Source organism: Melozone crissalis, unplaced genomic scaffold (assembly GCF_028551555.1).
Source record: "Melozone crissalis strain CALT ecotype California unplaced genomic scaffold, PUWL_Pcris_2 ptg000014l_1, whole genome shotgun sequence".
In the NCBI taxonomy this organism is placed as follows: domain Eukaryota; kingdom Metazoa; phylum Chordata; class Aves; order Passeriformes; family Passerellidae; genus Melozone; species Melozone crissalis.
The window spans coordinates 7,672,460-7,698,085 of NW_026535792.1; the positions used below are offsets into that span (position 1 = coordinate 7,672,460).

Sequence of the window (25,626 nt, forward strand, 5' to 3'; positions counted from 1 at the left end):
AGTAGCTCTTCTGACTTATTTCTAGGACTCAGCATTCCATTGTCAGGAATGCATTTCTTGTACAATTTTATATTTGATTCTAATAAAATACAGTCTACATGGAAACCCATTGGCTCTAATACCAACCCTGTAGATGCTCATTAGAAATATTTCCCTCCAGGCCCCTCAGATGGATCCCATTAGGGACCCACCAGCCTGGCTTCTGCTCAGCCATTTTAATGGATGTGCTACTGGCATTACACATCTTCATACCACAGAACCCTGAAAAATGCGAACCTTATCAAAATCTAATTAGATTGTGTTGCAGCCATGCAGGCAGCTTTATCAAACAAGCCTAGAATCATGCCAAATAATAAAAGGCTGGAAGCACCTGTTTTATACACAAGTGCCTTAACTAAGACTACTATTACATCTATTCTTCAGTGCTTAATGAACTGAACTCTGTATCAGATTTTCCATTATTTTGCCTGGAATTTATGTCAGTCAAAGTAGCACGTATTTGTGAGGCTCATCATTGTGTATCTTGGCTGGCTGTGGGCTCAGAGCTTCAGTGCTTGGGACCTGCCCCAGCAGAGATTGTGAACGAGCATCAGTGGGCCAGCAGCTCGCTCAGCCAGCTCTTTAAGGACTCCTGGGTACTGCTTGGCCAAGCGGATTCCAGGCTGGTGTTTCCAGTTCCCCTTGCTTTGCTGAGGAGCAGCAGGCCCTTCACTGCCCCCAGAGCCCATCCTGTGGGCTGCCAGACCCTCTGACCTCCCCTGCACAGGGCAGTGGCTCTGCACTGCCCATCCCTGCAGGGAAATGTGAAGTCAGGCCGTCATCTGCAGAAGAGGTTTGTAATGCATTATTTGTGCAGACATCACCCCTCACCAGAGAGACACCCAAACACATGTACAGCTCCCACAGTTCTCCCTGAGGTTAGCTCTTACCTGGAATTTTATTCCCATGCACAGCAGAAAATATCTCCTTTTGATCTTGTTCAGCCCTACAGCGGCAAACTGCAGTCTCCACACTCCTCTGCCAATGTGTTCTATCCCTGTTCTCTCCCATTTTCTGCCAGCAGGGCAGTCTCTGTTCACTAAAGATAAGGTTTTGTGGTGTGTCAGATTAAAATGAATGAGTGCATGTAGCTCAGCTTTTTCATGGGTGAAAGGTTAATGCTGAACTGTACAGGATGGGGTTTATTTCTGACCTTTTCTTGTGCCAGTGAGGATATGTAATGGAGTTTTCTACAAGTCCAATAGGCATACACCTGGAATGTTACCTGTCAGCTGAAGTCATCTGGAATCTTTCTAGATCACAGGAGTGAAACAGCCAATAACCAGACCTCAAAGGAAACACCAGTGATTCAGTAGGTGTGGTCCTTCCTTCTGAGTCAGGGCTGGAAAGTGATGCCAAACTATGCTGGGTTGCCAGAGGACCTGTTTTTTATTTGAAATATTGAAACCAACTTGAGTCTTTGTGCTGATTTAACACAGCATGATATTATAGTGCATGGTAATCCAGTTAGGATTAAATTAGCTGGCCTCCCTATATTGCTTCTGTCACTCAATGTCAGCAGGACCATCCTTTCTTTTCCTGAAGCCTTCAGAAGGAGCAGGCTGCTCTGACTAATTGAGGGATCCCAAGAAGATATTTTTAGGGCAGATTTAAGATGCCCAGAACTGTATCCTGTGGATTTCTTGTATTAGTTCTGGATCAATTTGCACTTGAGGATATGCTGGCTCTCTGTGCAAAAAGAGTTGTAACATTTCACTTTTCCCCCATGCAGAGGGCAACTTTCCCTTCAGAGCATTTTAAGGAATAGAAAATTCTTCCAACCATCTGGCCTGAAAACCAGTTCTGGCTTGATTTGGGATGCCCAGTGAGAAACAGCTCCTGTTCTGAGACAAAGCTTAGTGGATGTGATGGTCCCTCATGAGTAAATACATAACAAGTGTGTAAAACCTGTTGTAAAATTGTCTTTCTGCTCCAGAGGTAAGACTGAATCACAAGAGAGGGAGTGGGAAAGCAGTATATTAAGTGTTGTGTAATAACACTTCAGACTGTTGTACATAGCAGAGCATCTTATTTATTTGTCCCATGGACTGATGTCCCAAAGCAAGCAGCACTTTGGGGCAGAATCATTCCCCAAGGACAGGCTTTCCCTGCTGGTGTGAGGAGTGTAGGAGGCTTTAGGAGCAGCTGAAAGCATTGCACTGCCTTGCAGCAGCATGCACAGCACTCAGCTCCTGTGAACATACACAAATCATTTCTCCCTGTGTTGTTTCTTGCAGGTAAATTATGACCACTTTGCTATTAGTGTTTGTGTGTTTGCAAGCCATCACCGCAGCCGACTCTGTGGAGCTCTCAGGTACGTGTCCAGGGCGTGGCAAAGCAGGACTGAGCCACGTGCTGCATCCTGGTCCCATCCCCATGGATGGGCAGCCCCCAGAAATAAGTTAATAAATGTGCCCAAGGTCTGTGCTGTGCACACACAAGGCTCCTCTGTTTGGATGGCTGTTGTGCCACAGCCTCTCACTGCCTTGGTGCTTGGGAAGTCAGGGAGATAGCTGCAGATTTGTGGGAAATGAAGAGAATTCCAGCATTTCCCTTTTAAAACATTACCAGGTGTGAATTTGTAGTGTGGGCAGCAGCTAGGCTGCAGCAGAGCCCTTTGTTCCCTTCATTCCCAAATCCAGCACTGGTCCAAATCCCAAAAGCAGCCATGGTGCTGCGCTGGTCATTGCCACAACTTCCCTTTCTAGACTAGACAAAAACATCATGTCTGAATATGTGGGTACAGGTTTGCACAGCAGATACAGGCGCTGGATCATATGGAAACATGGGACATTTTGTATTACATGTGTCACTGACGCAACCATTGCTCTGTTTGGGACCTGGCAGACAGTAGTGATGGCCTGGAAGTCAAGATACCTGAGCAGTCTCCCCTGCGTGTTATCCTGGGAAGCTCCCTGAACATCCCCTGTTACTTCAACATCCCTGAGGAGCAGGACACCAGCGTCATGCTGACCCCGCGCATCAAGTGGAGCAAGCTGTCCAACGGCACCGAGGTTGTCCTGCTGGTGGCCACGGGTGGCAGGATCCGGCTCAACAGCGAGTACAGGGAGGTGATCTCCTTGCCCAACTACCCCGCCATCCCCACGGACGCCACGCTGGAGATCAAGGCGCTGAGGTCCAACCACACCGGGATCTACCGCTGCGAAGTGATGTACGGCATTGAGGACAGACAGGACACAATCGAGGTCCTGGTCAAAGGTGGGGTGCTGACCTTGCTCTTTCCTCTCTGTGTCTTGCTGCTTGGCCTCAAGGGAGGAAGAGGCACTCTCCTGGTTCAGGGCAAATTTTGGAGAGAATGCCCAAAGGAGCTCCTCTAGAAAAGCAGATTCAATTGGCCCTTGTCCAAACCGGTCCGGAAGAAAATACCTCCTTGAAGAAAAGGGGAAAAAAGCTGTTTATTAAACAATAAAACCTAAACAGTATTAAACAATAAAACCCCTTTGTGCTCCAAAAGAGATGACAAACTGAGAAAGTCCTCTTGATGGGCTGTAGCTCAGTTCACTCAGGCTCTTATCAGTCCCTCCAGCACTGGAAATGTTGCAGGCCAGGCCCGGCCCAGTGGGCCACAGATGGAGGTGCTGATGCTCTTCTGGATGTTCAGTCCATAGCAGGTTTAAACAGGTCCAAAGAAAAGGGAAAAACCCCATAGTCTAGGGAACTTTGCCTCAGCTAGCTAAACTAACTAAAAACAAAGGAGAGCTCTGTCCCGCTGTCTGTCCATCCGCAGACAGCACAGTCCGGGAGCAGGAATGTGGAGGAGTGAGAGCAGTGTCTGAAAACAAACTGCCCGCTTCTTCTCTCCCCCCTTCACTCTCTGGAACAAGTCCTAAAGGTGCAAAACTTATTATTCAGCACAAACAGAACAGACAATTGGGGATAAAAGCATCATGTAGTCAACCCAGGACAGGCACACAGGCAAAGAATGCAGTGATTTCCTCGTAGGAATAAGCCCTTTCTCTCAGGTCACAGATAAGGTGATGAGTGGAGAAGCCACAGGCCAAGCATTTATTTTAGCAGGCTAGGACCAGACTAAATAAACCAGTAAAATGACTCATGGCAGAATATGGCAAGAAAATGTCTCTTCTGGCAGAAGGTGAATTACAGAGGCAGCAAGACGACATCCTTGGCAGGAGGTGGTACTGGATACACTGGGTTATTGCTCAAGTGGGTAAAGCTGGAACAGGGCCCTTTATCAGACTTTTAATTTTTTCCAAACATTTTAGGAGATGGGATGCCCTCATCTGGAGAATTGGGCTGTTCTGGAAAAACTTCCATTGCCATGTTGCAAAGCCTGTCCTAGTAATAGGTGGATAAAATAATGAAAGTTTTGTGCAATCCTTCTCTTTTTTGTGGTTTTTGCTTTCTGTATAAGACAGGGAGACTGCTTCCACTGCAGGGCTCTACAGGATGAGGTTTAATTTTGCCTTTTTCTTGCGCCTTCTCTGCAAGGCAAGGGGCTGGTGGTTGTGACTGATGTCCATTGTCTTTTCCAGGCATCGTATTCCACTACAGAGCGATCTCCACAAGGTACACCCTGAACTTTGAGAAGGCAAAGCAGGCCTGTATCCAGAACAGTGCTGTCATTGCCACCCCCGAGCAGCTGCAGGCTGCCTACGAGGATGGGTACGAGCAGTGTGATGCTGGCTGGCTGGCTGATCAGACTGTCAGGTGAGAAGCCACGCAGGGGAAGGGAAAGCCACAGCAGCATAGTTAGGGAAGGATTCCTGTGATGAAGCCACCAACTGAAAATGGTTGCTAAATCTCAGCTGTTGTAACTGCTGGTGTTCCAAGGGGGTGGTGGATTACAAGTTGTCACAGACATTTTTTCATAGAAATCCTTTATTTGGGATTTGTTCATCTTCAGGGAAGCTGAGGCCCCAGAAGAAGAATGTAAACAATTGTTATCAGCTGGTGTGGAATGTAACAGGTGCAGCGGTGATTGAGCTTCTGTGAGTGTTTAGAGTTGCTAACCACACACAGAAGAGTTTGTCCTTGCTTTCTGCTGGACACGGAACTTTGTTATTTTTCTTTTCTATGCTATTCTTAGGTTAGCAGCCTCAGCAACTTCTCTCCTTATTCTTATTAGCATAGTTATAATGTATTATATATGATATATCAATAAATCTAACCTTCTGATCATAAACTAAGATTCTCGTCCACTTCTCTCACCCATGAAGACCTCATCAAGCCACTGTAATATTAAGTCATTCTCTGCTGGAGGTGGATCTCCAGTAGGAAAGCAGAGTGACCACTGTCCTCCTGGGCTGGTGGTGACAACTGAGTGGACAATGGCTTCATCCTGATCCTCCATCTTCCCCAAACAAAACCAGTGCTGTGCCAAGATGCACAATTCTGGCTCAACCAGACTGAGCTGTGCATCCCCTCGATGGGGAGGCACCTTGCCCTGATGTCTTTGGTCAGGGTTCCAAGGACCATCAGAGTGAGGGCAGGACAGCAGATCATCCTTTTCCTTTCCCATAACCTGGGAAAAGCCACAAATCACCCCACTGGGCAGTGCTCTGCAGCTCCCTCCCAGCCTCTGTGACTGCCAGGATCCTGCCTCCCCTGCTTATCCACAATCTCTCCCTCAGGTACCCCATCCACTGGCCCCGGGAGCGCTGCTATGGCGACAAGGACGAATTCCCAGGAGTGAGGACCTATGGTGTCCGTGAGCCAGATGAAACCTATGATGTTTACTGCTATGCAGAGCAAATGCAAGGTGATTTGGGGTTTTTATTGTTACTAGAGGCAGAAGCAGCCAAAGCCCTGATCATGCCTAGACTGGACAACAGCAAATAGAGAAAAGACAGGTTAAAGCTGGAAAAGCACATTCCCTAGCCAGTCCAGATGTTCTTTACAGTCTTTTTATTAGACCTTGGACAATTTTAATGTCAAATGACTAATGCAGTGCAGAGGGTGGAGTCCGTCTAACCTCCACCAGAGTCCACGCCATCCTGCCTGGTCAGCCATTTGAGTGTGTGACATTAAGATGCACTAATCATTCATGCTTATGATACTGAAATATCCAGCGCAACAGAATGCTATTGTCCTTTATCTCCCCCTCACCCTGTGGCTCCAGCTGGTGTGGTGTGTTTTGCTCAAATCTGCATTTGGTCTGTAAGACTCACTTTCTTCTGATCTTTACAAAGTCACCCACATGGGCTTGCATTTCAGCTCTAATACACAGGAGTCCTCATCTTATCCAAACTCTTTTGAGTGGGAGGGAGCCAGAAAGGGAATTGTGATTAGAATCTAACAGGTAATTCCTTGTGGTATTCACATGCCCTCTGAACAGAGAGAAGCTGTGAGACAAGCAGAGAAGAAGGAAAACACAATTCTTATCTCGCTTGCTGTGCTTGCGTTGTGCTAAAGTAGAATGCAATATGGAGATGGCATTCTACTTTAGCACAACACAGGCACAGCAAGCCAAAGTGAGGATGTTTTGTTCCCTTGGCCTATCAGGGCCAAGAAATGTGTGTGTGTTGGACTGTCATGGGACAGTCACGAGAGAAGGAGAGATGAGTGCAGTGTGAGCACTTGTGAGCAAGACTGAGTGCATGGCAGATTCAGTTTAGATGCAATGTACATAGTATAGTGTAATAATGTAATTAATTAGCCTTCTGATGATGGAGTAAGATGCACCATTCTCTCTCCCCTTTGTCCGAGTCGCCTGTGATTTACAATAATTCGTGCACTAACGGATGATGTGATTGCAGGCAAAGTCTTCTACGCCACCGCCCCGGAGAAGTTCACCTTCCAAGAAGCGTTTGACAAATGCCGCGGTTTGGGGGCGCGGCTGGCCACCACGGGGGAGCTGTACCTGGCCTGGAAGGACGGCATGGACGTGTGCAGCGCGGGCTGGCTGGCCGACCGCAGCGTGCGCTACCCCATCTCCCGGGCGCGCCCCAACTGCGGGGGCAACCTGGTGGGCGTGAGGACGGTGTACCTGCACGCCAACCAGACGGGGTACCCGCACCCCGACTCGCGCTACGACGCCATCTGCTACAGCGGTGAGTCTCAGATCTCTGCTGCTCACAGTGGCTCTGTGTAAGAGCCGAAATGAGGGATGCGGGACTCCAGGGGCTCTCCAAAATGCAGTTTATTCCATCCAAGAGGTTACAGCAGTCCAGGGTCGTGGGTGACAGAGCCTGTGCCCACAGCTGTCAGCTCCAGCTGCAGGCTGGCCTGGAGACCCTTTGGTTTTGGTTACAAGGCATTATAGACTTTTCTTTGCTGAGCATCTTAATACAAGAAGATCTATAGAACCAATCTTTACCTTAGTAGTTCTACCAATCTGTAGAACCAATCTATACCTTAACTAATATCTATAGCCTATCATAACTACTATAATTATCACATTCATGTTACTGTTCTCCAATCACCAAAAGTTAGTACATTACAGTTTAAGCTAGAAGTTGCTATTCAGTTTTCTTGCAAATTCTGAGACCTTTTTTCTACTTGTCTCCTGTGGGTCAGGAGACAGTCACCAGATTCTGGGCAGTTGAGTTGAGTTGGGCGCTTGTGAAGATTCAGTTTAGATGCAATGTAATACAGTGTAATATAGTATAGAATAATATAGTATAATTAATTAGCCTTCTGATATAATGGAGTCAGATGCAGTCATTCTCCCCCCTTTGTCAGGGCCACTCTGCTTTTACAATACAGAGGAGCTCCCTGGCCAGAGACAACCTCTTGCTTCTTTGATGTTGAGGTTTTTTTTAAAAAAAGAGAGAAGAGAAAGCAGGTTTTGCAAAGGACCAAGTCCTCTGCTCATGTTGAGGTAGAAAGCAGATCTAGAAAGGCTGCTTGACCTGCACATGGGGGGCTCTGTGGAGGTGGGGGTAGCACAGTTCACGTCTCTCCAGTCCTCCCACACCCTCCTGCTTTTAAAGCTCTCCTGGGCACACGAAGCAGAGCTCAGGTGCTTCACATACGAGACTTTGAATGCTGGAGAAGGAAGTGAAGGAGAAAGAGAACAGATCTGACCCTGAAGATGTGTGTAGTGATGAGATATGGTGTGGAACAGATGTGTGACTGAGTTTCCATGCTGGGATAAATCTGAGACTGGGAATCGTGGATTAAAATTGCACCCAGAAAGTGAAGAGCATCCCAGGTGCTCCCCTTTTTTTCTAACTGCACAGTTATCCCTGCAGCAAGAAGAGGGGGAAACAGTGATATTTTGTCTATTCAGGGCAACCAGAAGCTAACATTCAAGTAGGATTGCCACAGTTAAAAAAATAACAATATTTTAAAATATTTGTTGAAACCCTTATGATCAGATCTGTTGTGCCCAGATACATCTTCCAGACCCATGGAGGTAACCAGTTATGTGGCCAAGCTAAAGACTGGTCCACCAAGCCACAGCCTTTTGGTTATCTCAGGGTTTGCCTCTGAAACTGCCGCATATTGTCAGTCCTTTTCTGAGCATCTTTGTAGAAATCTCTGAACCCCTTGAGATCCGAAAAGTACTGCCTAAAATGAACCAGCAGTAAAATGGAATTGGAAATAGAGGAGGGAAAGCATTATTAGAGGAAAACCCAGGCATTGTCTCATCCTTTTTCCCTCCACTGCCTTGCTGCACATCCAAGATGTGATCCACCCTTCCCTTAGGTGCCCTCACAGTTCTGTTTCATGCTGCTCTACAAACCAGTGTCCTTGTCAGCTGAGCTGCTCAGTGCCATGTAAAGCACGCTGTCCTATACCCAAGGGGTGTGATTTGAGCAGGAAATTGATTTGGAAGGGGAAAGGTGGGAGCTGTTTCAGTGTGTTTGGTACAGCAGGTGGCCTTGGCTGTCCTGGCAGTGGGTTAGGATGCTCATACGGGATGAGCTCAAGTCATCGCCTGGGCAGAGCAGGAGATGGTGATCCTGCTGAGGTTTCGTGTACCAAGTGTGAGGATCCAGTTGTTTTTCTCAGACAGATCTGCCGTGGAGGTTATCCAAGCTCCCCGACTTCCCTCTGTCCAACCCAATTTCCTTGCGGCAGGCACTAGGGGTCAGTGCAGACTCGGATATGGGCGAGGTGTTCCCGGGAAGGGGAACTGGCAGGAGCGGGGGCAATGTCCCCGCTGATTGACCACATTTGGAGCATGAGGTGGCTCAGTGCCTCCTCACATGCCCTCCGTGCTGAGGCGTTGCACAGAGCCACAGTGGAGGAAGGAAAACCATTTCTCTTATCAAACTGTCATGTTTTCCCTGATCCTCCTGTACCAGAGATACCCAGCTGCTACTTGGAGGCAGCACCCGTGCAGCTCACCTCATCAGGCTGACATTTGTCACAGACATCTTTTATGAAAAATCCTTTCCTTAGGATTTTTCCTCCTGAGAAGCTGAGAGACCTCAGGAACAAAATGTAAACAATGATTATCTGCTGCTGTGGAATGCAACAGGTGCATCTGTGATTGGTCTCATGTGGTTGTTTCTAATTAATGGCCAACCACAGTGAGCTGGCTCGGACAGAAAGTCCGAGCCACAAGCCTTTTTCATCATTCTTTCTTTTTCTATTCTTAGCTAGCCTTCTCATGAAATCCTTTCTTCTGTTCTTTTAGTATAGTTTTAATATAATATATATCATAAAATAATAAATCAATCCTTCTGAAACATGGAGTCAGATCCTCATCTCTTCCCTCATCCTCAGACCCCTGTGAACACTGTCACAGACATTATCCCCTCTGATTGCTGCTTTGTGTCCTGATGCAGGGCAGGACATTGAGAGCCTGGTCCCGGGGCAGTTCATCGACGAGCTGGGCAGCGGGCTGGGCAGCGCCTTCACAGTGCAGACTGTCACCCAGACTGAGGTGGAGCTGCCCCTGTCACGCAACGCCACGGAGGAGGAGGCCCGCGGCAGCATCGCCACCCTGGAGCCCATTGAGATCACCCCCACAGCCACCAGGCTGGACGAGAGCTTCACTGCCCTGCCTGATCTCTTCACCACCGCTCTCACACCAGAGACAGCTGCCACAGAGGAGGAAAATGTGACCAGGGAGGATGGCACAGCGGTGTGGACTGTACCTGAAGAGGCCACCACCATAGGTTTAGGCACTGCCTTCACCACCTTAGCCTTTGGCACTGCTAGCAGCACCGAAACAGCAGAGGTGAGCTCGGTGGAAGAGGCCGTGGGGGTGACTGCCACCCCGGAACTGGAGTCTGCCTCGGCGTTCACGGTGGAAGATCAGCTTGTGCGAGTGACAGCTGCCCCCGGTGCCGGCCACCTTCCCGAGCAGCCCATCTCCCCCACGGGTAAGGCACCAGGACTGAGAGAAGCCTGAAGGCCAGTTCATTCTAGAGGTAGCCATTTAGCTGAAAACAGCCTGAGTTTCTGTCATCACAGAGGTGCACAGGCCTGTTAGGGGTCAGGCTGAGAGCCTCCATCACAGTGGGGCAGGAGGGGAGAGGAGAAGGCTGTGGGCCACCCCATCATGTGCTGACCAGAGCTCAGCTGACTGATGCTTGGGCTGCAGTGGTCATACTCTGCTCTCCCATATCCCCCGGACTCCTGGGAAGGGGAAAGTCAAGGCAAGAAGACCTTAGAGGAGAACTAAAGAGATCCCCAGAACATCATCCTCAATGGCAGCAGGGCTCCATGAATGAGGCATTTCCATCAAAAGGCGTTTGAGAGGGCCTGGTCCTTGCACTGGTTTTTGGAAGACCATTTCTGGTCACGCATCTCAGTGCAGGGGAGTCCTGTACCCGCTGTCTCACCACAGTTTCTCTTTCCCCAGGCGTGGTGTTTCACTACCGTGCGGCCACCAGCAGATACGCCTTCTCCTTTGTCCAAGCCCAGAAGGCCTGCCTGGAGAACAGCGCTGTGATTGCCACCCCCCAGCAGCTCCAGGCTGCCTACGAGGCTGGCTTCGACCAGTGTGATGCTGGCTGGCTGCGGGACCAGACAGTCAGGTAAAGTTACACTGACCTGGGGAAGACACCCTCCAAAATAGCCATTCAGCCATTGAGGCTTTACTCTGGGTTGTCCTGATGCTCTCCTCATCAACAGCAAAATCTTTCCTGACCCAAAATTTTCTCCAGGTCGTGATATTCAGTGGCCAATAGACGTATTTTTGCCCACTTTTCCTCATTTCCTAACCTGTGTATACATCTTGTTCCAGTGAGTCCTCCTGGTGTGTAGGAAGAGTAGCAGGAAATTTGTATTTATTGCCTCAAGCTGTAAGTGGTCTCCAAGTCACACAGGGGGCTCTGAGCACCTCAAACTGTGAAGAGTTCATGTCCCACTGCCAAGCACACTGAGGTTCTTCAGTTCTGGCTACATAAGGCTGACCTTGGGTTACCTCTTCTCTTCCTTTTTTTTGGTAGGTATCCCATTGTGAATCCTCGAAATAACTGCATAGGAGACAAAGAGAACACTCCAGGTGTGAGGTCATACGGCATGCGCCCGGCCTCGGAGACCTACGACGTGTACTGCTACATCGACAGGCTCAAGGGTACATCCTCCCCTGCCCCTGGGCACTGCTGTGGAGCAGAAATGTGCCCCACACCTCAAATGCTGTCTGTAGATGTCTGGCATGCAGGGATTCACCCGTGTTTTCCCTCCCACCCCTCAGGTGATGTGTTCTTCGCAACCCAGCCGGAGCAGTTCACCTTCCCCGAAGCCCAGCGGTTCTGCCAGAGCCAGAACGCCACGCTGGCCTCTGTTGGGCAGCTGCACGCCGCCTGGAAGCAGGGCCTGGACCAGTGCTACGCGGGCTGGCTGGCAGACGGCAGCCTGCGCTACCCCATCGTGAGCCCCCGGCCCGCGTGCGGCGGCGACGCGCCAGGCGTCAGGACCATGTACCAGCACCACAACCAGACCGGCTTCCCCGACCCGCTGTCCCGGCACCACGCCTTCTGCTTCAGAGGTACCCACCCTCCTGTTGTGGTGTGAGGTCATGGCTTGCCTCAGTTTATCCCAGTCTTTCCCCAGGCCTGCCAGCCACCTCTCCCTCCCCATCCCTTGCCCCTGCTGAGTGCTGTCTATCAGTGATTGGCAAAGTTCAAAAGATGTTTCTCAGCCCTGGGGGACATTGGGCCATCCAGGTGTCAAGTTTAAGTCTCATTGCTTAATATTAACTACTGCTGAGTACCCGTGGGGGTGTGGCAATTGCAAGGCGTTTTGGGCTACAGTCATGGTGAGCCTGATACCCACTCCTGTCTACCTAATTAAGGTGTCAGGGCATCTACACTGGAGCACAGATACTTGCACGTATACACCTAGCAAAAACTAACAGTAAGGTTAGGACTAAGTCTTTTGTCCTTGGGTGTATGTGGCAGCCATCTTGACATCTTCAGTGTCCCCTGAGAGGGAGAGGGATCCCCCGCCCCCCCCAACCTGGTTGGTGGGATCCCTCTCCCCGGGGTTAAAAGGAACAGCAACCACATGGTTCAAGGTTCTGTTAGGGCTGTTATGGGACTCAGAGGCCTGTGGGTCAGGAATAAAGCTCTGGATCAAAACCCTCTAGCAGAACCCAACTCCTTTTCATTTACCTCATCTTAAAGCTTCTCTGCCAAGGTAAACCTGAGCTCCTGCATGTCTGGACTTGTCTCTAGCACCCAGCTGCAATATCCAGCTAGCCAAAGGTGTCTCTGAGGTGAAACCACCACAGTTGCCACCTTTGGTCAAGCAGCAAGGGCCAGACAAACCCAGGCACATCTCATCTGCTTATATTGGTAATAATTCCAATACTCTCCTGCCCCTGCAGGGCACAGAAATCTGTCTCCTGAGGGGAAGGGACTTCAGAAGGGAGGCTGGGAATGTTGGAGTGCCAATTTGAACGCGGCACATCACCGGCATCTTGGATTGTGAATTTTTTGGAAACTTCTTCCAATGTCTTTTTGTTCCAGCTCTACCTCCTGTGGAGGAGGAGGGGGTCACCCCGTTCTTTGAAGATGTGCTGGCAACACAAGTGATCCCTGGAGTGGAGGGGGTGCCCTCAGGGGAGGAGGTGACCATGGAGACAGAGTCTGCCACTCAGCCTGAGAATCAGACAGCCTGGGGCACAGAGGTCTTCCCAACAGATGTGTCACTGCTCTCAGGTGCGTTCAGAGCTTCCTTGTAGTCTGTGTCATGCTGGGCTGGTGGTGTAGGGTTGGGACCCTCACAAAGTATGAATAATTTTCCCAACTCCTTCTCTTTGTTCTTTTTTTTCCAGTGAGTCCATCTGCTTTTCCTCCAGCTACCATAGTTCCAGAGGAAACCAGTACCAATGCTTCCCTCAGCGAAGTGTCAGGGGAGGTGACTCAATCTGGAGAGCATCAAGTCAGTGGTGAATCTTCAGCATCTGGGTGGGTTCCTGGAGTTCCAGATACAAGCGGAGAACCAACTTCTGGAGTTTCTGAATTTAGTGGAGACCACTCGGGCGTTGGAGACAGCGGATTACCGTCAGTAGACCTGCATGCCAGTGGCTTCCCACCTGGAGAAAGTGGGCTGCCCTCAGGAGACCTGAGCGGTGTGTCCTCTGGCGTTGTTGATATCAGTGGCCTGCCTTCTGCAGACGGGGAGACATCGGTGTCTGTTTCGAGGATACCAGAAATCAGTGGGATGCCACCTGAAGTGGAAAGCAGCGGGCTGCCCTTTGGAGCGAGCGAAGAAATCTCTGGCACTGAGCTCACCAGTGGTGTGTCATCCGGAGAGGAGAGTGGAGTGGCCTCTGGTTTTCCCACCGTCTCTCTCGTGGATACCACATTGGTGGAAGTTGTAACAGCAGCGACAGAACGGCAAGAGGAGGGAAAAGGGTCCATTGGAGTCAGCGGTGAGGGAGATCTGTCAGGGCTGCCATCCTCTGAGTGGGACAGCAGTGGTGGAACCCACGGCTTGCCCTCAGGAGCTGAGCCCAGCGGGGAGCCCTCCGGGGTACCCGAGCTCAGCGGGCTGTCCTCGGGAGGGTCTGAGCTTAGTGGCTTTCCCTCAGGACTGGATGGCAGTGGAGAAACATCTGGAACACACGAGATCAGTGGCCTGGTGGACCTGAGTGGCCTTACCTCTGGTACTGAGGGAAGCAGCGAGGCCTCCGGCGTCACCTTCGTAGATGCCACTCTGGAGGAAGTGACAACAACCTCACCAGTTACAGGAGCAGAAGCAAAAGAGACTTTGGAAACCAGTGGACTGCCTTCAGGTGATGAAGATGGATCAGGCATGGTGTCTGGGAGTTTAGACATCAGTGGTGAGCCTTCTGGGCATGTAGACTTTGGTGGGAGTGCTTCTGGAGGGCTGGAGATGAGCGGATACCCGAGCGGAGTGACAGACAGCAGCGGAGACATCTCTGGAGTTGATGTCACCAGTGGTCTGCTCTCTGGAGAGGAAAGTGGACTCACCTCTGGCTTTCCCACAGTGTCTCTTGTGGATACCACTTTGGTGGAAGTTGTAACACAGCCATCAGTGGCACAAGAAGTGGGAGAAGGACCATCTGGGATGATAGAAATCAGTGGATTTACTTCTGGAGACAGAGGACTATCTGGAGAAGGGTCTGGAGCTGTGGAGACCAGTGGTTTTCCCTCAGGAGACTTGAGTGGAGAGCCATCTGGAATCCCATACATCAGTGGAGACTTTTCTGGAGCTACAGATCTAAGTGGACAGTCTTCAACAGTGGCTGATATCAGTGGGGAGGCCTCAGGGCTTCCAGGAATCACTTTAGTCACTTCTGATTTAGTAGAAGTGGTGACAAGACCAACGATATCACAGGAACTGGGTGGGGAAACTGTCACATTTCCCTATGGTTTGGGGACAAGTGGTGAAGGCTCTGGATCTGGTGAACTAAGTGGGGAAACATCTGCACTGCCAGAAAGTGCTCTAGAAACATCAACAGCTTATGAAATCAGTGGTGAAACATCTGCATTTCCTGAAACGGGTACAGAAACATCCACGATTCCTGAAATCAGTGGGGAGGCATCTGCATTTCCTGAATTTAGCACGGAAACATCAACAATTCAAGAAATCAGTGGGGAAACCTCTGCATTTCCTGAAATTGTCACAGAAACATCCACAAGTCAGGAAGCCAGGGGTGAAACATCTGGGTATCCTGAAATTGTCATAGAAGCATCCACTGGTCAAGAAGAAAGTGGGGAAACCTCTGCATTTCCTGGAAGTGGCACAGAAACGTCCACAATACAAGAAATCAGTGGGGAAACATCTGCATTTCCTGAAATTAGAATAGAAACATCCACAAGTCAAGACATCAGTGGGGAAACGTCTGCGTTTCCTGAAATTAGAATAGAAACATTCACAAGCCAGGAGGCCAGGGGTGAAATATCTGGCTATCCTGAAATCAGCATAGAAGCTTCGACAGTCCACGAAACCAGTGGAGAAACATCTGCCTTTCCTGAAATCAGCATAGAAACTTCAACAGTGCATGAAATTAGTGGAGAAAGTTCTGCATTTCCTGAAATTAGAATAGAAACATACACAAATCAAGAAGCCAGGGGTGAAACATCTGCCTACCCAGAAATTAGCATAGAAACTTCAACGGTCCATGAAACCAGTGGGGAAACTTCTGCGTTTCCTGAAATCAGCATAGAAACTTCTACAGTCCATGAAATCAGTGGGGACATGTCCTCTTTTCCTGAAATTAGCATAGAAACTTCGACAATCCATGAAACCAGTGGTGAAATACCTGCATTTCCTGAGATTAGAATAGAAACATCCACAGGTGAAGAAGCTCGAGGAGAAACATCCACATTTCCTGAGATTAGCATAGAAACCTCTACAGTCCATGATATCAGCGGGGAGACATCTGCATTCCCTGAGTTCAGCATAGAAACACCAACAAGTCAAGAAGCCAGGAGTGAAACATCTGCCTATCCTGAAATTTTCATAGAAACATCCACAGTTCAAGAAGTCAGTGGGGAAACTTCTACATTTCCTGAAATCAGAATAGGAGCACCCACAAGTCAAGAAGCCCGCGGAGAGACATTTCCTGAGATCAGCATAGAAACATCCACACTCCATGAAACCAGTGGGGAAGCATCTGCATTGCCTGCTGCTAACATCAAAACAGCTGCCACATCTTTGGCCAGCGGGGAGCCCTTTGGTACTCCTGAGGAGAGGGAGATTCCTGACACAACATCTGGAGCTGTGACACATTCTATCGCAGGCATTTCGGGGGAAACCTCTGCCCCAGACACTGTAATTAGTACCAGGACTCCAGATGTTGAATCAACACAGGGACTCAGGAACCCTGAAGAGGCTCAGCTTGAAATGGAGCCTTCCCCTCCTGTGGTGTCAGAACAAGAGACAGAGACAGCTGTTGCTCCAGACAATCCCCATCTGCTGGCCACCACCACTGCTGCCCTGCCCCAAGTCTCACAAGAAGCAATTGACGCATTAGGACCCACTGCAGAAGGTAATGTGTCTCATATGGAAGGGAAAGCTTTGTGGAAGGGAAAGAGGGGGCATAGCTGTCACTTTTTTGGAGGGGTTTTATACAGCAGAGAGCATTAACACGGAAGCAGACTTGAGCAGAGCATTGTTCTGATGGAAAGCCATAAACATGGGGTTTTCCACAGGTCATGATCACAGAATCATAGAATTGTTTAAGTTGAAAAAGACTTTTATCATCACAGAATCCAACCATTAACCCAACACTGCTGAGTCCACCACTAACCCATGTCCCTCAGTGCCACCTCTACATGTCCAGAGTTTTCCAGCCTGCATGCAGCTGACAAGTTGGAGAAGATGGGCTGCCAGTCTCAGTCCTGTTTCTTTTCCCATGGTGGGCTGACTTGCTGCCTAGCCCCAGGTATTGCTCATCCTGTGGCCACCCTCTGGTGTGTGCCTTATGCTGCTCTCTGCAGCTATAAGAGGATAAACGTGTGAGATAATGCTCAGACCATCACTAGCTTTTGTCAGCTCTGTTGATAAATGCCCTTCTCCCCACCCTGCCTTTTTAGTGTTTTAGTGCTCTGTCTTAGGTTGGGCCCCCTCGTTGCCAAGTACAGACAGACAGAATATTTAAGCCTGATTAACCATTTATGGTGACAACACTCTCCTGGCATTCTGATGAGCATTTCCTGAGAGGAGTTTGCATGCTGTGAAAGCATCAGTGCACTGTAGTGAGAAAAAAAAAAAAAAACCAAACACAAAACATTGTGCCTCTTGGCCAAGGGAGATGCCCAGTCCTGGTAACACAGGACGTCCTGCAGCATCCCTGGACACAGCTTTGTTTCCCCTTGCTGCCATCAGGAGCTGGCACTTGCGGACAAGCCTCACTGCAAAGCCATCAGTGCTTGTGCTGCAGTATGAACGTCCTGCACGTCCTCAGTTCTCAAAGGGAAATATGTTCTTGTAGGACCACACATTGCTTAAGTATGGTACAAAATGGATGTGCAAAGAGATTTCCTCACTTCCTTCTGGCAAAAGTGTCATCGGTTCCACTTCTTCCCATGCTACCTCCTAAACTGCTTCTTTTGGGTGAATTTACAGCATTTAGCATGGCTAGCTCTGGACTCAGTAAGGGTCTGTAAGTGTAGGGCTTAGTGAAGCTCAGCCTGGTTTCTAACATCATTTCCACCCCCTAAGTGTCCCCAATGAGTCACTGCATTTCCCTCTGTGAGCACAGGTAATCACAAACCTTTGTTCAGCCCTGCTCACAGCACACCTGCAGTGCCCTCTGCCCGTGCTGAGCAGTGCCCTGGCCGTGCTGCAGGAGTGGGTGAGGGCAGAATAATGACAGCAGGGTCATTCCCACTGCACTGCACCAGCCTGGCACAGCACAGGGTGGCACAGGAGTCATGGACCCCCAAAAACCCTTTTTGCAAAAGCAGGCTCTGCTTTTGGGCCATGTCCACTGCCACGTCCAAACCCAGAGACAAAAATAAGCCAGCAAAGGCAGCACTGAGGGGAAGGAAGGAAGACAGTGAGGCTTAGTAAAAATAAAAAAAAAAATTTAAAAAAATATATTGGCTCCAAAATATGGATTTTATTCCACTGCTTTTTCTTTTTAAAAATCAACCACAAGGCGATTGCCAGATTCCTCAGATCATTTGTTAGCCAACATTTTTGTGAAGTATTTTGAAAGAAAACCATGTGTTCAGCAGCTCATGTGTGAAGAATCTTGAAAAATGTTCCGAAATAGGAATATGTGTGGTTGCAAGTCACAGAGAGGACAATGTAACAGCTGGGGTTTCTTAGCAGGAGACAGCAAGAGGTAAGCAACCACTGCCTGAAATTTAATTGTACATTTTATAAATTAGAAATGGGCTTGAACACATGTGTATGGCTGGAACTCCCACATGGAAAGATATTCTAGGGTAAAACTTCTCTTTATATTGGTAAATTTTACTACAATGTCCCTACAGAGTTAAATGCAGTCCTGGTCAGGGTATGAAGAAAGCTCATAAGGTGGCAAAAGAGTTTTTTGACCATGAACTCAGAATACCCCTAAAACAAAGCAAACCCCTTCTAGAGAATTACAGCAAAGAGATGACAAAAGAAAAAAAAGTACAAAAAAAAGAAAAAAAAGGAATCCTAGGTTTCTTTTTTTGGGTTGTTACTTTTTACAGAGCTCTGGGGATTGTGAACATGGGAAGTCTACATGGAAGAACAGTAGGTTGGATCCCAAAATGCCGTTTCCCATGTTGTGGCTGCCTTTTCACTTGAAGCTTCCCAGTCTTGAAATTTAGCTCTTGCAAAAACTATCAGCTGCCACATGCATTCCTTGTGCTGTGCTCAGGGTTTGGAGGGTGCAACGGGTGCCCATGCAGTGCAGGGATTTTCACTGACATTAAAGCACAGGTGAAGCTGGCTCAGCTTTCCAGGAGCTTAGAGTGAGGAACAGGAGGAAATGTGGATTTTGCCCTCTGGCCCTGTTGTTGGAGGGTTCCAGTTAGATCCAGCAGCGTATTTAGTGGGATGATTTAAGAAGAATGATATTATTCTGCTCTGCTGGAGCCTAAAAGTATGCCTAAAAGCCAGAGCCAGAAGACTGAAGATTAACACTTGGAGTGCCAGTATGTTTTAGTGTTTAACCAAATTAAGGGCTGTGCATGTACATGTCTTTAGTCAGCATTTGATTCCTCCATGAGAACAGGAACCCCACAAGCTGAAAGAATTGTCCATAGGCTTGGCTTCCTCACCCAGGGTTTTGCCAACTCAGCGGGTCTTTTTGCTTCTGGTAGCATTTGAAGACAAATAATTATTAGCTGAAAAATCATGCTGGCACTTCAGTGAAAGGCTGCGGTTTGGAGCTCTCAGACCAGTCAGTGACTTTAAAACTTCACTCCAATTGTGGGGGGAAAGAGAAATGTGCTGAAATGGCATCTTTTTATGTGAAGTTTTGCTTGTCTCTGGTGAAACAAGTCCATAAAGCCTGGTGCCTATGGCCCCACACAGCAGAAGGTTAGAATACAAATGAGGAAGGGTCTTAATGGGCTTTCCTCATTCTTCCCAACCTGGAAGTCCAAGGGATTGGGTCTTGTTGGTCCAGAGAAAATCATCCAGAAAAAAAAGGTCAAGAAAATATTCCCCTGATTCAGAATGCTTCACCCAATGTGGAATGCAAATGATGCTCTCAAGAAGGAGATGGAGGTCCCAGTCCTGGCTGAGAGGCGCAGACCCTTTGTGCCTGAGCAGGTGATTTGGTGTCTCCTGGACACACTGTCTGCTTTGCATCAGAAGTTAATTTGCTTAAACAAAACCTAGCCTGCAGTCTTGGACTGGTGTTATTTCCACGTCCATTTACTTTTACACACCATATTTTGGAGACAGAGGTATCCAAATTTCCTGAGCTCTTCTTCCACGAGAGTGTTGGACAAATTGAAGGTTCCAACAGATCAACAAGTCCTCCTGGAAACTCCCAGTCTCTAGTAAAATAGTTTTTTTAAGGCTACAGCAATGCCTGCCCCTTCTGCTGCAGGGAGGCTTTCGTTCAATTATTGTAGTTAATTATTTTAATTACTTAATTGCTCATTGTAAGTCAGTGGCTGGCTACGTGATGTTCAATACTAGCATTGAACTTAAAATGTGAGAGAACTGGTTTCCCCAACTGACCCTATTCTTTTCTTCTAGGACTCACCCTACAATTGCTCCAATGTTTTTCTTTGATGTTTGAGCTATCAGATCAGTAGTTCAAACTTCCCAGCAGACTCTGAAAAGCAAATTTAATTTGTACCTGGATTTTTTTTTCACCCAATCTCTAGGAGATAATTACCTAGTTGGTCTCTGATTCTCTCTTTGGATAATTGCACTTACAAGGAGGCCTATAAAGAAAGGGTGAGGGGCACAACAGGGGATCCTGTTGGGCATCCTGAAAATGCCTTGCCCTTCTCTCTGACCTTTTCTGCTCTGTAGAACAAAAACAGGAGGATATAGAAATATCATAGAATATATTGCTAAACCTGTTACAGCTTCAGGGAAACTACAGTTTGTTCAGGGTCTGGGTGACAGCATCCTCTCTGTTCACCAGCTGCTTCTCCTTGGTAGGTGTTTTAAGCACAAAGATGACCTTGTTTAATGGATATTCTTGCTCATCTTCCATATAGGCAGCCATGGAAAGAAAGGGCACAGACTGCACTATTTTAGGAAATGGTAGCATTGTTTCTGGTATTGTTGTCTCAGCTTGAAATGAAGAATTTCAAAAGCATTTCCTTCTCACCACTGACACTGCATGTTCACTTTTACATTGCCTTCTGAGCAAAACCAGGGCCAAAATATTTTTCTTTCATTTCTTCCATGTTTTTCTTTCCAATTTCCATGATCTAGTACAAAAATTTTTTTCAAAGGCATCGGGAGAATCATAGAGTCATAAAATGGTCAGGGTTGGAAAGATGATCTAGCTCAAGCCTCCCCCTACCAGGGGCAGCAATGACAAGAATACTTCTCTTGCTCTTAGTTGCACAAAAAGAAAATTATTCTGACTAAATATAGTGTGTATCTGGCAATGGAGAAGAAGTCTTAGGAAGAAAATGGTGGAACAAACTCAAACTTTGTGTTGCAGCTGTGTGACTCCCCTTGCTTTCTCCAGCCAACAGTTTACATCTTCCAGATGCAAGACCTGGTTTACATTGTCCATTTTGTTGTAATTGGTTTATTACAAAAGAAAAGAGAAGGATCTAAAAGTTAGACCTTGGGTCCTGTTAGTAGCAAAAAATAGAAACTGTTGTGACAGTAGAATTGGGGGAATTTTTGCAACTTCTGGGCAATATTAAGTGCAGCATGAATCCTCTTTAGAAGAATTGCTAATTCTGCATTATCCTCAAGAAGTGAGTTAATAACACAGCTCTAACCGGGTTTCCTATTCTTGGCGCCTCCAGGCATTTTCTCCCCGTCTTTGTTTTACAGCTGCAGCTCTTGAAGGCGAGCGCTGCCTCCCCTCTGCATTCCTCGACTATCGCCTATCGCTGTCCTTTGTCAGCTCGGGCAATAACAGCAGCGCTCTCGTCTCTTTGTCAGCTGATAAGCGCTTGAGCTGCATCGCAGAGCAGCGCTGACTTTTTGGATGACTGCTCAGCCAAGCAAATAATAAATAGCTCGTGTTGTCTAAGCCCCTGAGTGTCAGGGTACCTGGCAGGCAGCTCAGTGCTGTCCTAGCATGATGCAGGCTCTGCAGCTGCCTCAAGAGGTGTGCAGTGATTTGCTAACCCCATCTAGCTCTGAACAAAGTGGAATTAGACACATTTATAGCATATAAAAGGCTATGGAAAAAATAACAAAAACAAACAAACGCTAAGTGTTGCGTGATAGATGGATTTTTTTTTTTTTAATGGAGTTCTCACCTCCTAAATTGTGTTTGTGGCTTACGTGCCTTATCTTAGAAACACTCACAAACCAATTTGCCAGCACTTCCAGAGGCAATGTCATTGCCAAATTTACCATTTAGACCTTTTTGAATACCTCTGAGATTCAGATTTTCTGGGAGGATCAGAATCAACAACACTTTCTCCAACCTGATAGACATATTTGTTTTCAATATCAGCTTGGTGAGTTGATTCTATATCTAGATGGAGAGAGGGTCACTGCCTCAGCAGCCCAACAGGCGGAAGGGCAGTTTGGTGTTTATGACCATCACATGTTTAAAACATTGAAGCACAATTTTGGGAAAAAAAACCTTTATATGTCTCACTTGTATTTGATGTTTGTTTCTCCAACATTACCTACAAGTACACACCCCTTCTCTACATGTTATATACAAAAATACATATGTATATGTATGGAGAGATATGTAACATATATATTAAAATCAGAGATTTGTCTTTACTGCATATATAATATGTACAACCATATTATATGTGATGCCTGTAAAAGGAAACTCTGTTCCAGACTTATTTCCCCGCTGGAAATTTGTGGCAATGACTTTGCACATGTGTGCCTGCTCCCCCCTCCTCCAAGGCCAGGGAAGCACACAGCAGGTCTCCTGCATCTCAGAAGAGATCTTGGACACGCCAAGTTTTATTCCACATGGCCGAAGACAGCTGAAGGTTCATTATCCACTGCTAAACATTCAGCTTCAGCTCTTGTGAGTGCTTCCCTCCCTCCTCTGCGGTGTTCTTTCCACTTCATGGAGCCTGACGAATGAAGGAAAAGCCTTTCCTTACGTGTTCAGCTGGAGCCCACTGGAATCAACGTGAACTTCTGCTGCCACTGCTGTTGAAGAAGCCCAAAGGGCCTCTTGAGTTGCAATCACCCCTCAGGATGCCTCGTTTTTCTCTATGCTCTCTATCTTCTAGGAACTCCAAGTGTGACTAATAAGCAATACTCAGCCAAATTCAGCCCTCTATTCTTCCTCTAGGCTTGTGACTCCCATTTTGTTCTGTAAAGTCTCAAAGTATTTGCTAGCATCGTGGAAACAGGGATTATCTTCATTTTGCTGTGAACAAAGAAATCCAAAAAGAATACGTGAGATTTAGAATGGCAATCCAGAGTGAAAAATTCATTCTCTCAAAGAACTGCAAAACTGGAGTAAGAGGCTCATCAGCCATCTGAGGAATGATTTCACTGCTCACAGTGATACAGCCTAGAGTAAAGATGACAATCTCCTTGCTCCAAAGCACACACAGATTCACCATCCAAGGTCAGAAAGGATTTTTTCCATCACTTAGGCACATTACAGAGCATGTCAACTTTTAGATGATGTTCCAGACCTTGGCCACTGAGTCACTAGACAGCCACAGGGAGTGTAACGCCCATCTGTTCTGCTGTGCCTGGGGACACTGAGCAGCTGGGCCTCAGCTCCAAGAAAACAATACCCAACAAAATACACCCCAGTCAGAAGATGAACACAGATCTTGGGGAGTCTCTGCTTTGCTATTTCCACAGCCAGTATGTTTATCATCTTTGAATCTTTCCTTGCTAACCCTGTCATCCACAAGAAGAGCACGGAGTCATCACTTTTAAAGCCTTGCGTTTCTCCTGAGTGTGAAAGGAACGCTGTCTCACACGAGGATCTGACCAGCCATCATTCAATCCAGACTGTGTGGATGTGTTCCCATTTCCTTCCTCAGTCTTCCTCCTTGTTTCTGAGTTGAATGTATCTGAAGTCATTCCATTCTGAATGACCCTTCTTCTGATTCCAAAGCTCTCTCCACCAAGATGGAGTCCACAGCTGGAAAAGATGTACCAGCTTCTTCCATCCTCATTACAACCAGAAGAGCACATAGTGGAGACAGGTCTGGAGAAAATGTCACTGCACACCAGTGTCCCTCATCAAGGAATAAGCGCCCATAGCCAGGTCTGAGATCTTCAAAGAGAAAAAGTTGAGGGGCTCTGAACCACCTTTGATCCCACTTTTTTTCTTCTCTGCACTTTCTTCATCTTCACTGAGAAGAAATTTCTTGACACAGAACTTCATCTAAATTATGGTTAGGAAGAAATTATTAGTGAGGATGGACCCAGGAACGCTGCTCAGGACATAGAGATCTATTTGAGGATGTTTCTGACTTATGGAAGAATTCCACATTCCTCCTCATAGACCCTTAGCTGGTGGAGACACAGACACAAGTTTACATGTTTGATGCATCAGGCAGAGGATGCAGCAGACAAGGAAGAATTTCCACAGCCAGTGCTGTGTGTTGGAAGCATCCTGCTGAGCTTTGTTCTGATATCTTCAGAGTGGTGTTCAATCACCAGAAAACCAATGTCCTCCTTGCAGGGTGGGTTGGGTCTCTTGCCTTCATTCTTCCAGCAGCAGCAGTGGCAGTATGTTATAAAACACAACCCTCCCAAGGGTTGTGATATTCCCTCCTACACAAGCAAAGAAACAAGTTCTCCTGTTGGTGGAGTTGCCTCCCAGAGCCCTAATGGACGCCCTTGATTTCTTGCAGACACTGATGTGTGCCACCCAAGCCCCTGTGTGAATGGAGCCACCTGCATCGATGGCATCGACTCTTTCAAATGCTTTTGCCTTCCCAGCTACGGAGGGGACCTGTGTGAGATCGGTACGGCCTCCCTGGCTTCAGCTAACCCCACTAACTGCTGCTCCTCCTTGTTCCCACTCTGCCCCCCAAAAACAGCTGATCTCATCAGTGCTGCCCTCATCTCAGTGAGCTAACCTCTAACAGCAGCTTAAAACACGCCAGGGAAAAGCTTTGAGGCTTTTGAGTGTCTAATTTTATAAGTTTGCTCCTCACAGCACTATGATTCCTCTAAGATTCCTAAGCAGGAGTTTCTGGTGTCTTCTTCATCTTTCTCTTTTTCAAGTGTCTCTGGTGAAGCTCCACACAGATCAGAGCAATGTTGATCTTGGAAGTTGCTGTCTCTTTGGGTCAAGGGTGATTCTGTTCTTCTGTAACAGTAGGGAACTTTCTGAGTACATCTTCACCCCAGGCAAACTTTCTCTGCTAGACTGGAACTTCGTGGAGGGATGCTTCAACTGAGCCATGAAAAATGATTGTGTTTCTCTCGGGGAAGATGCAGCTGAGAGAAGCATCATTCACTCCAGGAATCTCCACTGATTTGACAGAGCATGACATTTTTGTCATCTCCTCTGGCTTCCTGTGGCAAAATCAGCAGGGAATGTGTCTTTGAAAAAACAGGAAGCAACCTATATTTCCATCAAAATTAGTGCACTAATGCTTATTTTTGTTACTACAAGGAAAGAAAAAGAGTTTTTCTCCTAAAAGCTGATGAAAGTCCAAATTTTTACCGGCTTAGCTGAGGGGAAGCTCTCCTGCCTTGCTCAAGCAAAAGAGAAATAAGAAATAATTCTTCATCTTGGCATGAATGATGATAATAGATGTTGGATTTTCTCCTTCCCTTTCTCCACATCTTTCTGCTTCCAATACAAACATATGGAGTAGACCAAGAGGAGAAGGCTTAGGATTATTGGACCTTCTGAGCAGGAATTGTTCTGTCTTAACATCAGTTTTCCAATGCAACCTCACCAGCTCTCGATTTACCCACCCATGATACCTGTTGTTGAAGATCCTTGTAATCCAGCCAGAGCCTCTCCACCCTGTCACTGCTTGTGATCTTGTTTCATCCAAGCCAGACTTCATTTTCTCTTTTCTCTGAATTATGGGCTCTGGTGCCTGAGCAATGCAAGAGGAAGCCAGTGCCCCAAAACTTGCTGGAAATGTAAATCTTCATATTCCCTTGAGACCGACCACCCTTGCTGTTGGTGTCCAAGAGCAATGGAACACTGTAGGTGAA

General features: G+C 47.5%; 1 protein-coding gene across 1 annotated transcript in view; it reads left to right on the plus strand.

Annotated features, from left to right (window-relative positions):
• The first annotated feature begins 2,283 nt into the window (after positions 1 to 2,283).
• Positions 2,284 to 25,626, plus strand: part of ACAN (aggrecan) — a 28,440-nt gene continuing 5,097 nt past the window's right edge. The window contains exons 1-12 of the mRNA XM_054272811.1: positions 2,284 to 2,353; positions 2,887 to 3,258; positions 4,554 to 4,728; positions 5,652 to 5,779; positions 6,777 to 7,070; positions 9,759 to 10,298; positions 10,781 to 10,955; positions 11,370 to 11,497; positions 11,618 to 11,911; positions 12,894 to 13,085; positions 13,202 to 16,387; positions 24,300 to 24,413. Coding sequence (XP_054128786.1) covers positions 2,284 to 2,353; positions 2,887 to 3,258; positions 4,554 to 4,728; positions 5,652 to 5,779; positions 6,777 to 7,070; positions 9,759 to 10,298; positions 10,781 to 10,955; positions 11,370 to 11,497; positions 11,618 to 11,911; positions 12,894 to 13,085; positions 13,202 to 16,387; positions 24,300 to 24,413 — 5,668 coding nt within the window. The remainder of the gene's footprint in view (positions 2,354 to 2,886; positions 3,259 to 4,553; positions 4,729 to 5,651; positions 5,780 to 6,776; positions 7,071 to 9,758; positions 10,299 to 10,780; positions 10,956 to 11,369; positions 11,498 to 11,617; positions 11,912 to 12,893; positions 13,086 to 13,201; positions 16,388 to 24,299; positions 24,414 to 25,626) is intronic.